General features: G+C 41.1%; 1 protein-coding gene across 7 annotated transcripts in view; it reads right to left on the reverse strand.

The window, feature by feature from the left end:
* Positions 1-19,957, reverse strand: part of PCLO (piccolo presynaptic cytomatrix protein) — a 540,429-nt gene that overhangs the window by 263,383 nt on the left and 257,089 nt on the right. For all 7 annotated transcript variants that reach the window (XM_030560944.1, XM_030561095.1, XM_030561007.1 and 4 more), the window contains 2 exons: positions 15,497-16,420; positions 130-5,266 (listed from right to left, as the gene is read on the reverse strand). In XM_030560944.1, coding sequence (XP_030416804.1) covers positions 130-5,266; positions 15,497-16,420 — 6,061 coding nt within the window. The remainder of the gene's footprint in view (positions 1-129; positions 5,267-15,496; positions 16,421-19,957) is intronic.

The raw sequence follows: 19,957 nt of genomic DNA on the forward strand, positions 1-19,957 counted from the left end.
ATAATTTGTCACATTGTCCAACAGAAAACACAATAAGAGGAGGAAAAATTAAAAAAAATTATCCTGATATGAGATGAGGAACACCACAATTATATTTCAAAGAAAGATCTGCTGCTGTTTCATACTGACCTGCAGTGACTCTTCCAGAAGTTAGATCTACTGCTGCATCTGTTGCCTCAACTCGATAATCAAAGCTATTCTTGCTTTTGTACACAAAAAGACCAGCTTCTGATAAATTAGTGTCAGACATGGATGGTTTCATACCTCCAAATCCTCTGTACCCATATGGCCCTGAGCGATCATACTGATAATGGTCATCTCTGTAACCAAACCGATCTTCAGGCAGTGTGGTTGGAGGCTGCTGTGCTGTACAGCTACTGCCAAATGGTAATTTATAAACCACATCACAACAAACAGCTCTTCTCCCTGCAGTCAGATCAACAGGCTTTTCATCTTCTTCTATTACACTGGTAACAACTCCTGAAGTAACTTCATCCACTGTCACCAGTGTTCTGTGGGATTTTGTGGTGCTAAGGTCAACTGCTCCACTCTCTATTAGCTCCTGGGATGTGGAGACATCCGTCCAACCATTTGTCATACCAACAGGAGGTACAGTAACAGGCATTGCAGTAGCCCAGGACACTGCATGTGTTGAAGTACCCAGGGATAAGTTTATTGGCACTTCATCTCTACCTGCAGAGAATGCCTGGCTGCCTGTTACTCTGTATGCAGGCTCAAAATGTTTTGACGTGGTCAGCTGCAGTGGTGTTGTCATTGCATGCCCCAGATCTACAAGGCTTTCTGTACTTGATGGGTAACTTACAGTAGCTGTGCAGGTCATTATTGTTACTGTTTCTGAGACTAGTGCTAGAGAGGGTTCTGCAGCTGACACAGTGCTAAGATTTATGACAGCTGGTTGGACTGCACTTACTGGCCGGCCACATATATCACTTGCCATAGTTTGTCTTCTCACATCCATGGGAAAAGCAGACAGATCCACACAGCTGTCTGTCATTTCAATATTCATTTCATCCATTTTAGTTAAAGTACGAAGGTCAATAATATCACCAAACAGATGGAATCTTCCATTCTCTCTACACCTGGGTTGCTCACCTATTTGTGTGGGCTCTGGAGGAATAGTAATAGAGACACTACCTACACCAACAGTGGGAACTGAGCTTTTCACCACAGACACTGTGGTCTTGGTCACCTCTGTTGTTATTAACTGTGTTACCGAACTAGGGACTGTTTCAAAAGTTGATTGTGCTGTGACAGGAACATTGGCAAGCATTTGCAAAGCATCTGAAACATACATGCTGTGATCTCTCATACTTTGAATTTCCATGGCTTTCATAGATGGAGTAAACAGAGGCTGCACATTTTGGGGAAGCTGTTCCTTAGAGGATGACCCAAAAGGCCAACTGGTAATAGCTTGACTAGTTACAGACTCTGTGGGAGTTCCAGGTTCAGATGGCAATGTGATAACAACATAGGTTTCCTGTGAGGGTTTGGTCAGCCTTGGTGAAGATTTGTTAGAATGTGGAGACAAAGGGGACATCGGGGATGTCAACTTGCACTCTGCTGAAGAGACCAAATTCAAAGTCATACTTTTCAATGGCAAACCTGTTGGTTTTGGCTGTTTCTCTGCTGGCTGGTGAGCAGCTGTTGGGAGCTGAGGAACTGCTGGCTTAGGAGCAATTGGAGGCTTAGTTACCTCAACGGGCCTGTGACTGAACACAAGCCCTGCTGGAATTAAGGATGGCTTGGGTGGCACAGGAGGTGGTATCGGGATGTATATTTTTTGGGCAGATGCCACGTTGTTCTTCAACACCTCTGTGGCCTCTATGGCTACAACACTAGTAAGTGAAGGTGCCACTGCAGGAGCTGTTGTCATTGGAGCCTGAACATGTGGCTTCTTTTTGGGATAAATAGCTGGCTTTGGTGGAGTCGGTGGGGGTAATGGTAGGGGAGGTGGAGGTGGTGGAGGTGGAGGAGGAGGGGGTGGAGGTGGCGGAGATGATTGGGATGAAAAATCCAAAGGAGAGCTTCTAAAAAATGAGAATACTTTGGATGTTACAGTAGGAACTGAAGAAGCAATAGATGGTAATGCAGATACAGTGCTGCTCTTAGTTGTAACATGGGTAGTAGATGCAGAAGATATGACTGGGGCGGGCTCTGATGTTATACACACAGGAGATAGGTCAGATGCTGCCTCAGCCAAGATAATCCTTGCCATGTCGAACTCAGCTCCTTTGTGTACATCCTCAGAAAGTAATTTAGCAATACCAGCATCAGCTGTACTTTTAATTTTTTTGGCTGTCTCTGTTTCTGGTTTGGGTGAATCAAAGGTAGTGAAGTCAGAAGAATATTGCTTCGGTTTTATAGCCATAGTTGTGACAACAGAAGGTGCATCTTCAGGCAAGGACATTACACCATGATCCACACTTGCCATATCTGTGGATACAACTGTCTTTTTAGGGAGAACAGTAACAGGTTCATAAGGTGTGCTTATTTCAGAATATTCTTTTGTGAAACTTAAGGGAACTTGTACTATTGTGCCAATATCTTCAGGATGTACTAATTTACCTACAACATCTGCTATGTCTACATAACCTGCAGTTGTGCTATCTATTCCAGTAATAGGTGATGAGCTATCAGTGGTACAAATTGAAGATGTAGATGATGTAAGAGAAGGTGTATCATAAGGTAAAACTGATGTCGCACTTTCTGATGCCTCAGAGTAGGTCAATATTGACGTTTCATGAGAAATGATTTCCTGAACTTCTCTGGCATAATCTGTTAGGTATTCATCTTCTATTTCTTCTGTAGTAAAGTGCTGAGTTATTTTAACATCTGGAATAGAAAGCACTGTGCTGCCGACTGAAGCTGTATCTGAAACTGTCAAAGGAGCACTTGACGCTAAAGATTCACCATCCACTATATCTCCAACTATAAATACATTTGTATCTGGTGCAGGAATTAAATCAGATGTAGGCTGAGTTGGACTGGAGCCTGGTGTTAGCTGCATTCTTTGTCGTTTCATAAGCTCCTCATAAGCAGCATCTGCATCTAACAACTGCTTTTCCTCAGTGGTGGAAGTTACAACACTGTCAAGTACAACTATCTCATGACTTTCTGGTATAATGTAAGAACTAGACACAATGTCTTCTTGAGGCACAATTGAATGCAAAGGCTCTACATTGTAATAGTCTCTCTGTCGATCTACAATTTTCTGCATAGTTTCTTCATAAATCTGATCTGGAGGTTTTATTTTTTTCTCTCTCCCTCTCTGCTGAATAAATTCACTACTTTCATCTTGTCTCATTACAAGATTAGCATCAATAGTTCCATTATATGTGTCCTCTACTAAAGATTCATAAATATAATCCTCTATTAACATGCCACCATATAAAGAGTCTTTTTCAAACACTTCTTTTCCATTTGCACTTTGAAATAGTTTGGGTTTATGGGATTTGTGCATCATTTCCTCATATACCTCTTCAGCACTTTTTAATGTTTTTTGGCTACTTTCTTCTTTTAGGACTCCAACAGGTTGTTCATCTGTTGGAGAATATAAAGAGACAGCTGTAGGCAACTTATAAACCTTTTGCACTTCTATTATTTTTTCTGGGCTGATTTCAAATCCTTCAGGATCTGACTCAATACTTGGTGAATATTCAGAACAGGAAGATCGGTGCAGCTCCTCCATTTCTGCTGCTTGTCGTAACTCTTCTGTTGGAGATGCATCTTCAATAGGAGAAAGATTACTTGGTGGGGTCTTTGGACGTTCCCGTCTTCTCTGTGCTCTTAGTTCATCTTTGTCTTTCTTAGATTTTTTGCTAGAACTCTTTCTTTGCTGCTGTTCTAATTCACGTTGTTTCTCTTGTTCCTTTAGCAGCTCTTCTTCCTCCCTTAGCTCTTCTTCTTCTGAAGAGTCTTCAATGGTGGGAAGAAGAGGACCATGTGACCGGTGTCTGGCTTTGCGCTGCTGTTTGCTTTCTCCTCCCATTTTTTTGTGACTAGGACTGCTGTCACTATCTTCATCGAGAGATGACACAGATGTGGGAGATGTACCTGGAGTAAAACTGGAGGCATGCAAACTAGAAGATCCTTCTCCCCTAGATCTGTCTTCTGGTGAATCTGTAAGACTCTCCATCTCTAGCTCTGGCTCTTCATCAAAATATAAGCTACCCTTCTGTGGTTCAGATTCCTCAGAATATGTATTTGTTATCGTGCTGTTGAGTTCTATTGTTTTGAAACGTCTAAGGCCTCCACCTCCTCCAGTTACAGTGAGTTCTTCACTGTCTTGACTTTTGGTTTCCCTATATTTTGGTTCTGGGCTTTCATCAAAAGTTTCATCATCATCATCATCATCATCATCATCATCATCATGCCATGAGTGACGTCTTCCAGCATCCTCATCATAGCTTGTGCTACTTTTCCGCATCATCCTTCTATGTTTTCCAGCTGTCCCTTTAGCTTTGACTTTCACTTCTTCCTTCTTTTGGCTTTCAATTACACTGATTTCTTTAAGCTGGTTCCTAATGAATTCATCATCTTCAGAACCTGAGGCATCTTCATCAGCACTCATTTCTATAATCTGTTTTCGAATGAAGTCTTCATCATCACCTGATCCTAGACTGTCTTCTCGTTTGTACTCATCGCTACTTGAAGAGTCAACACTAGTTCGTCTTTTTCTTCTTGTGATTGGTGAATTTTCACTCTCACTGCTGTCTTCTACAGAATCATAGCGTTGCCTTCTTGTTGATATATCATCTATTGCATCTGTCTTTTCCTTATAGTCTTTCTGAGTTGGAACACTTTGTTTTCCATCTTCTTCAAGACTTTCTTCATCTTCTTCTTGAATGTCTTCCAGATCCTCCTCATCTGAACTGTAAGGTTCTGGAGTCATTGGCAAAGGCTTTGTTCTATGTGGATCTTTTGTCTGTTCGCCATATATACCATAAAGATCTCTGGTCTTCCCAGACTCTTCCTCAGCAAGTGTACTTGCCTGAGCTTCCAAAATTGATAGAACTGTACTTTCCAACTTGGCAAGATCTGAGGGGCTTGAAGGACTACCTTCTTGCGAAAAAGTATCTTTTTTAGAAAGTTCCTTGAGTAAATCTTTTTCATCACTGGGGATAAAACTTGGAATTTCACCAAGTGAACTTGATATCCCATCAGAAGAATACCCAGTGTCACTCAGACCTTGTGGACTTCTCTGTTGCTGAGAGATTGATGTGTCTGATTTGTCAACCTCCTGCTCCTAGAAAATAAATATGTATATATATATCAATTCTTAATGTCGCCAGGCAATTACATACACGGCTTTTTCTCAAAGAAGAATTAATGTCCCCAATGAAGTATTATGATAAGAAGTATTTTAAACCAGAAGAAGATCAAACCATAAATTAATCAAACACTAATTTTGGTATGCAAAGCTCTTAAAACATCTAAAAAAAGATCCTCAAATTATGAGGGTTTTTTCAATTTAATTTAATTATGCTTTGCATGACAGTTCACACAGGCAACTGATTTAATCATGTTAGGTGTTTAATGATTTTTTATTTTTAAACATAAATAAATACTGTAGTCCTCTATCTTTCAGAACACTTTCTAATTATAGCCTGTTGCATAGTAGTAGATGATCAGTGCAAGGTTTTGATGGGTTTAGTTCAGGGTTTCTCAAACAGGGGTCGCCGCTTGTGTAGGGAAAGCCGCTGGTGGGCCAATGTGTTTACCTGCCCCGTCCGCAGTTCCGGCCGATTGTGGCTCCCACTGGCCATGGATCGCTGCTCCGGGCCAATGGGAGCTGCTGGAAGTGGCGAGGGATGAGGGTCTTACTGGCCGCAGCGGCTCCCATTGGCCTGGAGCAGTGATCTGCAGCCAGTGGGAGCTGCAATCGGCCAGACCTGCGGACGGGCAGGTAAACAAATCGGCCCAGCCTGCCAGGGGCTTTCCCTACACAAGCGGTAACTCCTGTCTGAGAAACCCTGGTTTAGTTTATATGTGTTTTTTTATCACCTAGGATACAAAGTCAAGTAGTTGTAGATATAGTAGAACGGGGATTGCTATATCTCAGTCTGCAGCATTTTTGGCATCTACTGACTCTTTCCCAATGTAATCTCCCATCCCCAAGAATAACTTCACCTGCCAGGATGGTGGGCCTTTATGCCTCCCAGTGTTGAACTCTCTAGCATGAAGCAGAATGCATGAAATACTGAAGTGAGTGAATGGGATCTGAAACACCACAGAATCTACTGCCTGGCAGAGTCCACAAAAATTCAACTGGGAGGAATTTTCCCAGTGCCAAGGTATAGAAGCAGATGGACTATAAGTTCCTTGGTAATGTAGGTAGGTGCTGCTGCTAGAAAAGTGGAGTCATAAGGAGAAAAACAGGAAGGTCAGCAGTGATCTGAAGAGCAGAGAAAAAAGCCTACGAGGCAGACACACCTAACTGAAAATCAAAACAACCCAATCTTCCCAGCTGTACTAGCCTTCCGTATCACTAGTTAAAAGTCCCTGACTACCCTCCTAACTTCCAGAACTTTCCATACATGACCAAGTGCTTCTAGCCTCCTTTCAAGGTGAAAACCCACCCATCCATCTCTTGTGGCAATATCTTCACCCCAAGGATACCCCTGTTTTTGAATGATACTTATTCCCCAAATGCTCTCCCAGTTGCCAAACATTCCTACACCTCCTAGCGACAAGGGCCCCCCATCCAGCTAATAAAATACCTTATCCTCCCCTAAATGACAGGCACCCACACTGCCTCCTAGCTGACAACATATCCCGCTTTCACTGACAAGTGTCCCTGCCTCCACTGGCATCTTGAAAGCCATTATCCAAAAGCCTCCTCCTCCCCCATGCTATGACAAGTTCACTACACAGGTTTATCTCTTCAGTAAATAACTAAGCAATATTCGTCGCCTGTGCTGACCAATATTGGCCATCCCTGGACTGTACCAAATGACTGATTTGAAGCTTTGTTTTGTCTACTTATTTTATCAGGAAAAAAGTTGTTTTTAATTGAAATTTATTGTGAAGCAAATCTGTTATTGAAACAGGGTGAAGAGTTTCCTTTACTATTACACTTACATTTACCTTCACGTCTTTAATTATACAGAGTTTATTTGCAATTCCATTTAAAAAAAACCCTTGTAGAAAAATACTTCTTATTGCCAATTGTTAGAGTTTTGATGATTAATTAGGGTGGGATTTTTAAAATAATTATGATTTATATTCAAAGCACCTTACCACTGTACTGTATGTGTTGTGTGTGTATAGACACACTGTGCTAAAACAACTACACTCTTCATACTGTATATTAATTAATGTTATATTAATACATTGGTATCAGTTTCAGCTACATTGGAATGCTTTACTGTACACTTTGCAAAGTTTGGTATTAACCTTTGAATAGACAAGCGCTCTTTCTACCAATACTGTGTGCCCAAATATCTCCTATCAGGACCAATGCCACTGTATTTTCTAAGGCATGTGCCACGAGCAGTACTCACTTCTGGTGGTAACCCTGACACTAAAATGCTATTGAGAGTTAATCTATGGGACTCCAAACATTTTTTGTTCAATAACAATTGGGAAATCAGTATGACCCAGGACACCATTTATCTCTCCTTACTCAGGGAAAACTATCCTGGAAATCAACAGGTCCTTAATGACAGCATCACATCTAATCTTCATATAGGGTCCACACTTAAGCAGAACCTTTTTTTAAAAAACAAACAAACAGGGTTGCCTGTTTTCTACCCTTTTTCCAACAAAGCAAGCATTTCAGGGAAATTTTTCAGAGCATGTCTATGTCCTATTTTAGCCACTTGAACTTTCCATGAGGTTTTCACATCTAAGGTATATCTGGACTTGGAGCTGGGGGTGAAATCCCCATCTCAAGGAGACATACTCGCCAGGGCACTGATTGAGCTACCATGCTAAAAATAGTGTAGCTGCAACAGTATGAGCTGCAGGATGGGCCAGCCACCCTCCATACATGCTTAGGGTCTCTCCTGGGCTTGTACTTGGGGCAGCTATGCCTCCTGCAACTCACACTACTGCGGTTAGATTCTGTTTTTAGCTCTCCAATGCGATGAGAACTAGCATGAGTATGTCTCCTTGACACCCCCAGCTCAAAGTGTAGACATAACCCTAAAACTTCATACTCATTCAAAATCTATCTGCAGTTATTTATTTATTTTAGCTTTTATAAGATTGAAACCTTTCATGGATAAATTTGATGAGCTACTAAATTAAAACATTGATCAAATTAAAACCTCCACCAAACAGACTCCCAGGGCTTGACTGCCTCACTGGGTCCCACTGGTGAAAGCCAATGCAACCTGGACTGTAGGTTCCTGTCTGTGGAAAGTCCTCCAAGAAGGGACAGTTGCCTCTGTTTTGCTGTGGTCTGGAGCCAGCAGGCATAGACCAGACAGGATGAGTAGTCAGGGCAGGGCCATCCCTAGCCATTTTGGTGCCATATGCAGCTCCCCCCCCCACGGCAGGCCTTCATGTGTGTTGGGGCGGGGGGCAGGATCTGGCCCCAGGCCTTCGTGGGGGGGCAGGAGCAGGCTTGAGGGGCAGGGGGAAACCATCCCCCAGCATGAGCTGGAGGAGTGGTTTGGGGCCAGGTCGCTCCACTTCCTGCCGCCCGGTGAGTGCAGGGCAGGTCCGACTCCACTCTGCTCCCCTGGCTCCCAGCCTTGGGACTTGTGGGGCAGGGAGGAACTGCTCCCCAGCACTCACTGACGGTGCAGCTGGGAGCCAGTGGAGCGGAGTGGGCTGGGTCTGGGTCAGTAAGTGCAGGGTCAGGCCTGTCCTGTGGCATTCCTCAGGGGAAGGGCTGAAGTAGGGCTGGGGATGGGGTGGAGCAGCGGCGGGAAGAGGCGGGGATGGGGCGGGGTCCATAGGGAAGAGGCAGAGCAGGGGCTGTAGCAGCATGCAGCTGCGTAGGTCACCAGGAAATTTGGAGCCCCAAATTTCCTGGTGCCCTACGCAGCTGCGTACTTTGCGTATGGGTAGGGACGGCCCTGTGTCAGGGCAGCCAGGAGATGGACCATTCAAGCACATCCCCCTCTAGCTGCTGCTGATGGGGCTATCTAAGGAGTCCAAACTGTAATTTATCCCCTGCTGACAGAACAAGCTAAGAGCTAGAGGTAATTCTACTGCCTGTCATCCCAGGGTTGAACACCGCCAGCCCAAGCTCTTCTGTGCCCTTTGGTCCCTTGTCTAGAAACAGCCTCTCTTGTAATCACTGAAAAACAAATGAGATGACAGTTTATAAACATTTAGTCTCTAATTCGCAATGAGCATTCTTACTGCATTCTCTGCACAGAGCTCCCCTTGCTACCAGTGGGAGCTCTGCTCATGGAATTGTGCAGTCTGTAATAGGGTCCTGCATTGTGCAGAGGAGTTCCACATTGCACAACTGGGGAGCAGAATCTGCTCTAAAATATTAACGTGCTTCTATTAGCTATAACAGGGGTCAGCAACCTTTCAGAAGTGATGTGCTGAGTCTTCATTTATTCACTCTAATTTAAGGTTTCGCGTGCCAGTCATACATTTTAATGTTTTTAGAAGGTCTTTTTCTATAAGTCTATAATATATAACTAAACTACTGTTGTATGTAGAGTAAATAAGGTTTTTTAAATGTTTAAGAAGCTTAATTTAAAATTATATTAAAATGCAGAGCCCTCCCCCGGACTGGTGGCAAGGACCTGGGCAGTGTAAGTGCCACTGAAAATCAGCTCGTGTGCCGCCTTTGGCACCCATGCCATAGGTTGCCTACCCCTGAGATATAAGAATATATGTAATGAGCTTTTTTAAAATCCACTACGGGAGGAGCACAATTTACAAGAATTTATTTTCTGCCTTAAGCCCACGTGTATAGTTGCATGTCTGGTGATACACATCATGCAAATATAATAAGACACATCATAGTGTTTTGAGGCAACACACATCTAATTTACCTGTGATGTATCACTGCATGCCTCATATTAATTCTTACATTCAGGCAATTATAATCGTAGAACAACTTGTTTAGATGAATGATGATAGTTGAAGGAAAATACAGTGCACGTGAGGGCTATGTAGGTGGGATGGTGAAATTACTGTTACCACTGTCAGAGAACAACATTAGGTGCCTGAAGTTGATGGCAAACACATAACTGCTTTACTGTCAAAACTAGGAGGGACTCAGGTTCATACAGTCAAGTTCAGGAGGCCTTCTGGAATGGTGTACAAACCTACAGGGCCTTCTTTCCATAAGCTTGCCAATTTAAACCCTGCTCCAATTCCCACCTAACTCAATGGTAATGCCTTTCTATTGGCACAGGACAAGATTATTTTTCTTGGACTGGCCTGCTAGAGAGGCTACATTTGCAGTTTTCATTTTCATTCCTACGAACATTAAAAATGTCGGAGGTACCTATATTACAGCAAAGAAACCCTCTGTTTAAAGCTCTAAATCACTACAGCCTTAGAGGCAGATGTGGCCTAACAGCTGGAGCAGTTGACTGGGACTTACGAGATCTGGGTTCTCTCCTTGGTTCTGCCACTCACCTGTTAGACAGTCTTGAGGAAATCACTTTACCTGTCTGTTAAATAGAGATGTGTGTCTGTTAAAGGGGATGGTGATACTACCCTCCTTTGACAAGCACTTTATAACTCCAGTAAGAGTTTTTCATTTTCAAAATTCCCCTTATTCTTACATATTTATCCATCACTCAGATTCTGCCAATATTGTTCAAGGTATCTCTTCATAATATTTCCTGGGATGGCAGGAATGACATTACTAAGTAGAGAGGGTAATATTTAAATATTTTGTGGCTTAAATTGCTTACAGATTTCAAATTATTTAGATTAAATTAGAATATTGTTCAAAAGAAAATGAATGTTTAAAAGGTATGCTATGCAAATGTTCTAAGACTGAGTCATTCTTACAAGGATTAAGAACAGACCTGTGCAGAGAATGGAAACTCTGTTTTCTTAAGGAGGTGAAGATTTAAAAAATCTGTTTTCATTCTGATTAGGAATTAAACCCAATAATTTTGAAATTCTCTGAGAAAGAATTTTTTTAAAAGAAGTGGTTTTGGGTTGGTAAAACCCTTTTTAAAATTTTTTATAAAATATAATATAGTATAAAAAACATAATAAAAAGACAGTTTGAAAGGAAAAAATTGCAACATTTTATTATAACTTCAAAACAGGATGTTTCAATATTGTTGGAATGTTTATTCAATAAAATGAAATTCTTGCCAAAAAGATGTAATTTTTGTAAATTGTTTAAATTTCAACAGAACTGAATTCTCCAATGGAAAATGTTCTGGTCAAAGTTTTTCTGAATCAGCTCTAATTAAGAAACAATGAATTACTAGAAAGACCAGTGGTTGTGTAAGATTTTAACCAATGAGAAGAACATACACATTTTAGCAGCTGTATATTTGCTAAGACACATCAAACTTTACAAACCAGTAAATGATTCTTTGACATCAAAGTTGTCACTTATCACCCTTTAAAATGCTGGAGAAAAGGGGCTTTGTTTTGGTCCCTTTGAATTTGTCCAGTCTCCTCTCTTACTACAGCTGGTCAAAAATGCTGACTTCTTTATGGAGTATTTTCAAAAGGTCTTGTGCAAATATTTTGGATAAAATAAATTAATCATAATATTGAAAAATTATCACCAGCTCGACTTTCTCACTATGTCCAGGTGCTCAGAGAAAAGCCCCTTATAAACTGGTCTCTACTTCTTCCTCCAATTATTGATCCGGTAACTCTGAAACTTAGCAGATGTTTTGACAGATAATACATAATGGGCAAGCTAATGCACTGACAAAACCTAAAACCAAATAATTGTAACAGGGCAGTGTTGACAAGTGGACCGAACACAGGAATAGGAGCCAGAAACTAATGAAGTCTAATCTTGGGTCTAATTACTGACTCAATGGCTTTGGGCAAGTGCTTCAGAATCTGAGCCAAAGCCCAGTGAAGAGTTTCCATGATGTTACTGGGCTGTGGATGAGGACCTTAACCTCTGTATGGGTATGCATATGTTGCAGTTGGAGGCGTGATGACAGCACGTGTAAACATACCCAATATAGCTTTAATCTAGCTCGTGCAAGTACCAATAGCTGCTAGCCACCCATGTAAGTACTCAGGGTTCCAGACGGGCTTGTACAGACCGTGCTGAAGCCTGCTGTTGTGACTTCACTAATGGTACTCATGCTAGCTAGGTTAAAGCTAGCTCGGATCATGTGCTGAAACCTCAGCTGCACCGTGTGTTTTAATTTCGCTCTCTGTTAAATGGGAATACTAATTTTGATCTATCATATGGGAATACTGTGAGAATTAATTAATGTTTGCACAGAGATAGCAAACTGCATATAGCAACTGTAAGCGCTAAAATGTATTACCTTTTCACTCAAATTCCTACTTTAAAAATACTCCTTATAGAAATCCTTTAAACAATTTCTCTCCAAAATTCATTAAAAAAAATATTCTTCACTGCCTGGAGATTGACCTGCACCAAATCTAGAGGTGTAAATGTGCAATCTACTCAAATTGTTATATTCTGTTTTACTTAGATTACAAGAGCCCTGGGGCAAGACTGTATTTCCTGTGGTTTGTGGTACTTCAGAGAAAACATTAATGGTGTTCAATAAATAACAATAAATTATCATAATTGTTTTTAAGAAACAAACTAACAGATGTAGAATGTATATTCACATTGGTAGAAAACTAAGAAGGATTTCCCCAGTGACCAAAAAGAGAAGGAAAGGAAAAAATAATGTAACACTGGCATTTAAAAATTAGTATTCTTTATCAAAATGTGTGTTATGTTTCAAAGAGTTCTGGTTTTAATAATAATAATAATAATAAAATTATATATATAAGTAGCACCTTTCATGTGTGCAACTCCAATTGCTTTACAAATATTAACTAAGTAAATGCCAAAGCTTCACTCTGGTAATGTGGAGTATGTGTTTATCATTATATTCATTTGACAGATCAGTAAACTGAGGTACAGAAGGCTAAATCCCATTCACCTTATTCCAGTAGTCTCCTTGATTGTAATAAGTATTTAGTGGTACTATCACAAGACTAAAGTGAGTGAGTTTTCTTTACAGAAATCAGGTGAAATACCATGATTAGTGTATGAGTGTGAGAACTAGCAACAGAACCCTGGAATCTCAGACCTATGCCCTAAACACTAGGCAACATTTTTTAGTTTTTGCATAATACAAAATGAAACTACAGAAATTGAAGAATTGGGCTGGTTTAAAATTGTCCATCAAAAATGTTGTTAAGACAGAAAATTGGGTTTTTCATAAAACAAAATATTTTGCAAAAAAGTATCTCTTGTCCATGAAAAATTCTGATTTTTTGTTGAAAAATCAAATACCCCCAAAATGAAATCTTTCAGCCAAAAATTAAAATATGTTGTTTTGGATATCCTGCCATGATGCCACATGAGAGTTGTAGTTCTATTTCTTACAGCCCTATCGTTCTCTATAGACTGGGCTCCCATTTTTAAAATGCACTTTCTCATCTCCCATGATGCATCAAGGCTAGGATTCCCATGGTGCAATTACCTCCCCTCACCTTAAGGGGAAACCATGGTGTATCATGTTAGATGTAGTCAGGGGTGAAAGTAGCTTAAAGGACTTCCTGGTACGCCGGAGTCTGGAGCGGGGCTGTGAGCTCAACTGGAAGAGGCGTGGTCTCAACCGGAATTGGCAGGACCTTTCAAGATTTAAAGGCCCTGGGGCTTTGGCTGTGGCTGGGAGCCCCAGGGCCTTTAAATCACCCCTGAGCTACCAGCTGCAGAGGCGGCTGGGAGCCCCGGGACTCAGGGGAAAATTAAAAGGCCTGGAGCTCCTGCTGCTGCGGGGCTCCGGCCGCCACGGAGCTCCAGGCCCTTTAAATCACCGTGGGATCCCTGCCACCGCTACCCCAGGGCAGCAGGGCTTGGCAGGGATTTAAAGGGCTCAGTGCTCCTGCCACTGCGGGATCCCCGAGCCCTTTTAATTGCTGCTGGAGCCCTGCTGCCAGGGGTAGTGGTGGCTGGGCTCCGGTGGTGATTTAAAGGGCCCGGGGCTCCCCGCAGTGGCTGGAGCTCCAGGCCCTTTAAATTCCAGCCCAAGCCCAGCTGCCAGAGCTCCAGGGCTCTGGCAGCAATTTAAAGGGCCCGGGGCTCCCCACAGGAACTGGAGTCCTGGGCCCTTTAAATCACCGCCGGAGAAGCCGGCTTACTTTCACCTCTGGATGTAATCCAGCCAGGGAATCTATCTTACAGAAGAGAATGAGAGTATGAGGCACTACACTCCCACAAGGCACTACAACTGCATTTTCAAATCAAGCTTTCTCAGTTTTCAGCCAGAATATTTTTGGTGGGTTTTGTTGTTGAAAAATAGCTCTATTTGAAAGCTTTATATCACACCTGGCAGACATGAAAGAATTTCCCTTCGCCCACCCCAATACTTTTCTAATGAATGATCAATCACTAGTTCAAGGTTAATTAGAAGGAGCAGAAATTTTCATCTCCCACAAAATATGTATAAATCATTTCTTTGGCCACATTTAGTTGATGAATGGCTTAACAATTACAGTACATACAGCAAATGTGTCTGTACAGTGCAGCCAGGTATATCAGTTAGTACATGCTAACATCCATTGATTTATGTGAATGGAAAGTCCATATATAACTTTGACTTGAAAACATGCAATTTTCCACAAGAGAAGGAAATAAGTTATACAGTATGGATGAGTTATATATTATGTATGTAAATTTACTACAAACCATAGCATTAATCCTGTACTGGGATTTAGTATTGCAGACCCCGGAATCATGCAAATCCCATTTGCCTTCGGTGGGCCAATGTAACCCCTCGTGGACACAAAAATCTGTATTAGCAGATCCCAAAGAAGGATGAAGGCCCATGAAATCAGCATGTTTGCTCACCATTTCCGGACTAAGAAATATCGCTCTTTTATAATTTATACTGGTCACTTTGTCCAAATCAAAATCTCTACAGCAAAAAATAATCAAGAGAGACCAGTGAAAACAGTCATTAACAGAGTGAAACATTGTTGCAACTTGGTTCTCCCAAGGATTGAGATCTATGAAATACTGTATCAGCTTCAATGATTAAAACTGAACAAAAGCCTAAAGTAATCTACAACAGCCATTAAAAAAAGAGAAAAGTTTGAATCTGACTTCAAAAAAGCAATTTTGGTTTAGTTTCAGTTCTGAACTGCAGAGACTGAAAATTATGCAAACTCACATGAAAACCCACACAAGGACACTCCGAGCCCTGTTGCGCAAATCCTTACTGACAGGAGTTATCACCCTTACCAGTGAGAGTCATCCCATGTCATTCCAACAGCTCTGACAGTAAGGACCACTCACATAAGTACGGGTATGCAGAAGGAGGTCCTTTATTGCCTACTGTAACAAAAGGAAAAGAAAAACAAATCTTACCGTTTTTTCTTTCACTGTTTCCACACGATCAAGTCTTGGCAAAGGTGCTACTTGAGCTAGGGTTTCTTTTTTCTGGATGTTTTCATGTTTGGATAGCATTTGTGGAATCTCAGTGGTCAAATCTTCCTTCTTAATCTCCTCTTGTTTCTTAACCTGCAATTTCTCAGGAGGTACTTTGGCTTCTAACTTCTCTTTGATACCTTGTCCTTTAGTCTCAACTTTGATGTCCTCTTTTTTGCCCTCTGGGAGGAATGGTTTCTCTTCCGGGAGCAGACATTTTTTGTCTTCCTCCAATTTGCTTATACGTTGCTTTACATCTGAACTTATCTCCGGAGGAATTTTGTCCACTGACGACGTCTTTGCCAGTTTCCCCTGTTGATGTTTTGGATCGTCCTTCTGTATTCCCTGGTGAATTTTATCAGCTGAAGGTTTCTTTGACAGTTTCCCCTGCTGAAGTTTTGGAGCTTCCTTCTGAATTCCCTGCTGGATTTTATCAGCTGATGGTATCTTAACCAGTTTCCCCAGCTGGAATTTTGGAGCTTCCTTCGAAATCCCCTGGTGGATTTTATCAGCGGAAAGCGTCTTTGCCAATTTTCCCTGTTGAAGTTTTGGATCTTCCTTCTGAATCCCCTGCTGGATTTTATCAGCTGAAAGAGTCTTTGCCAATTTCCCCTGCGAAAGCTTTGGAACTTTCTTCTGAATTCCTGGTTCTTCTTTTGATTTCTCCACTATTTGGGTAGGCAGTGCTGCAGTTTTCTGAGGGCGATCTGACTCGGCTGGCATAGGCTGGCTCTGAGGAACAACAGATGGTTTGGATACTGACTGTGAAGGGGCTGCCATTGGAGGTGGCATTTTGCCCATATCCCCAAGTTGTCCTGATATTGCTCTTTGTCTCTGACAGTTTAAGCACAGCCATTCTTGTACCTATAACATAATAAATAACATTAAATAAAATAAATATTGTTGAAAGTAAAATCATATTGTGCGTTTGGCTGTTATTGTCACTACAGTACTTGTAATCCAATCCTATGCACATTGTACACAATTATTTTCCTGGTTCCCATAGATAGCTTTTGCTGGAAGACTTATACCATTTATCTAAACCACACAGAATGCAACATTTTCATGCACAATTTAATATATCCAAAGTAACAGGAGGGCATAAATACCCTTGAAAATTTTATCAATCATCCAAAATACTGCTGTTGTTTTCTAGAAAGCTTGCCCACATATGCCCAACATCTCAAACCTATCAAAACCTGTTACGCACATTGAGACAATACCTTCCGCTACATTTGTTCATCATTGTAATAGGACGGTCTGTCTGTTTAATGGACTGCTTTGCACATCTGTTTATCTGTTTTTCCCATAAAGATTAGTTCTTTTTCCCTATTCTGGTTTTTCTAGTTTTGTGTAATAAAAGTGTGTGAGAGAGACAATGGGATATGAATAAAAGATAGGTCATCCTTCTTTTGTTTTCTTCTTCCTTTGGTAAATCATTGCTGCATTCTGTCTCTCTTTCTACCTTTCCCAGAAAACTAGGAAAAGGACAAATGGCAAATGGGCACCTGTGTATAAACTTATAGTGGTGGTTGCCTGGCTACAGGAGTCAGATTGCTTTCAGCAGAACTTGGCTACAGTTGCAGCAGGTTTCAAATGGGAACTTGAGACATAGTAAACAGTATTAAAAAAACAACAACCCAGAAATCTCTGGAGAAGGGGTTAGCCTGGAAACTTTAATTCAGAGCCAGCTAATGAGCCCCATTATTGGACTAAGATCTTTCTGCTGTAAATTACAAAAACCTTTGTTGCGTGTTTCTTTTTGTTCTTTTCGGCAAGATGAGGGAAGGCCTAACAGATTCAATTTCTTTTACCACATTTGGACTGAAGCTCCTATTTTCTTCATAGTGCCAACCCAGTGGCTTAGTGTCTGTTGAAACACCTATCACTCGGAGGGTGTTATCTGGAAACACAGAATATAATAAACAGAGAAATAACAGTGACAGTAATAATATGTTAGAAAACAGTGGCTGAAGAACAGAGACCCCTTTAATTTCTACATCAAAGATATGCTTCGGATAATTTTAGAATGGAAGTATTCTTGGGGAGGGGGAAAGGTCTTTAAAGGCTAATCATACACTCACACAGGTAGAGCTGGAAGGGATTATGTTACTGACCTGGGAAGAAAAAAGAAAAATGTGCATCCAGTTCTGCAAGATGCCCAGGGTCAGATTTATAAAGGTATTGAGGCACCCAAAGATAGAGATGGGTGCCAAATGGCTAGACATCCAACTGCCATTGAAAGTCAATGAGACATAGGTGCCTATTTCACTGTGTCACTTTTGTAAATACCACTATGTGCCTATCTGCATGTTTTGGCACCTGAATGCCTTTGTAAAGCTGAGTCTCAGCTACCAAGTACCTCACATGAGGTGCTCAGCCCTTGTATTTTTCTTCTCTTCCCACAGTGCAGTTTATATTTCGCTCTGTCATACTCGAGAATGGTTGCAACTGAAAGTCAAACAGATTAAAACTAGCAATTGCCCTCTCATTTTGTTTCTGTTCTTACAGGCCGCTTATGAAGTCTTACAAGGCCAAGCATAATAACTGGAATTCTGTTACACGTTCCACCAATACCTTGCTGGCTCTAGGCTAAAATACATTTAGAAAATATGTCAAACAACAAGTATTGTAAATTATTTATTAGAATTGCGTATGAAAAGAGTATTATGTGTGAATCAAACACTCATAAAAACTGAACTGCAAACACAATAACAAAGTATGAAGAAGGGATTGTTTAATATTTAAAATAGATGTAGCCTTCCTTGTCAGCAAATAGACCATTATGTTCCTAGCATTCAAAATGAGGGAATAATATATCTGCACTTTAGCATGGTTCACATATTTTGTCTAAAAAAATTGCATTTACCTACCTATTATTTTACTTTTCATTACGATGCCCCATACGCATGAGTATTAGTAATTGTTATTGACACAGCAGTACATAAAGCATTTGAAATAACTGGTAATTTTTCCCCAATAAAGACTGCAAGATCTAACTCTTTACTGAGTCATCTGTAGTTTCTTATATTGATTTCTATAAGGAGCTAATCAGAACAGTCACATAGAAGCCTGATCCAACACCCATTTAAAGTAAAAGAGAAGCTCCCATTGACTTCAATGGACACTGAATCAGACCCTTAGCTCAAAATTAGAGCATGTGTGTACACATGCATGTGTGAGTTTATGGTCAGGTCTCCAGTACAGACTTATATCGCTGTAACTACATTGCTCTAGGGTGTGTACTGTCATTATACCAACCTAACCTAACCTCCTGTGTAGACAGCACTATGTCACCAGGAAAGCTTCTCCCATCGACACAGCTATTGCGTCTCAGGGAGGTGGATTAACTATGCTCTCCTCTTAGCGTAGGAGCATCTTCACTAAAGCGCTTCAGCAACATTTTAAGTGTAGACCTGCCCTCACTATAAATAAAAATTTGGCCTAGCGCCAATGCAGACTCCAACACTTTCTCCTTAAACAAAAAGCAACCAAAGAACGCTCTCCACTAACTCCTCAGGCAACAAGCTGTATGAATAAAGAGGTTATTTTGCCTGAATGAACTTTGGTCAATGGCCTCCACCATTACAGTCTCCTCCATTTTAAATCAAGGGGATGCTAACTCAAGCCCAACAGCTGCTGTAGTCTTACACAATAAGAAAGACCATCTCCAAAGTAATGCTGGCTACCTAGAGTCATAAAGTCATAGAGTTTAAGGTAAGAAGGGACCAGAAGATCACATAGTCTGACCTCCTGTACATCACAGGTTACCAACGCCACCCAGCACCCGCAACAAACCAACAACTGAAATTACTCTAAAGTACTTGTCATAAACAGATAGCTAAGGGTTAATGTCTCTTTCACCTATAAAAGGGTTAACAAACAGTAAGCTGAAACACTTGACCAGAGGACCAGTCAGGAAACAAGACTTTTTCGGATCTGGGTGGAGGGAAGTTTTGGGTGTGGGTTCGTTGTTCTTTGTCTTGGGTCTGTGCCCTCTCGGCTCTGAGAGTGATTTTTCTATCTCCAGGTTTTCTAATCTTCTATTTCCAAGTTGTAAGTACAAGGATAGTAAGACAATAGGTTTATATATTTTTTTGTATTTACATGTGTGTAGTTGCTGGAATGTGTTAAATTGTATTATTTTTGGATAAGGCTGTTTATTCATTTTTTTTCCTTTAAGCAATTGACCCTGTATATTGTCACCTTAATATAGAGACCATTTTATGTCCTTTTTCTTTCTTTTTATATAAAGCTTTCTTTTTAAGACCTGTTTGAGTGTTTTTCACTGGTTAAGGCTAAGAAACAAAGGGGGGGGGCGAAAGTCTCTTTGTGTTAGATTTACTAAGCCTGACTTTGCATACCCTCTGGGTGAGGGGGGAGAGAGGTTAGATCTCTCGG

Source organism: Gopherus evgoodei, chromosome 1, assembly GCF_007399415.2.
Source record: "Gopherus evgoodei ecotype Sinaloan lineage chromosome 1, rGopEvg1_v1.p, whole genome shotgun sequence".
Taxonomy (NCBI): Eukaryota; Metazoa; Chordata; order Testudines; family Testudinidae; genus Gopherus; species Gopherus evgoodei.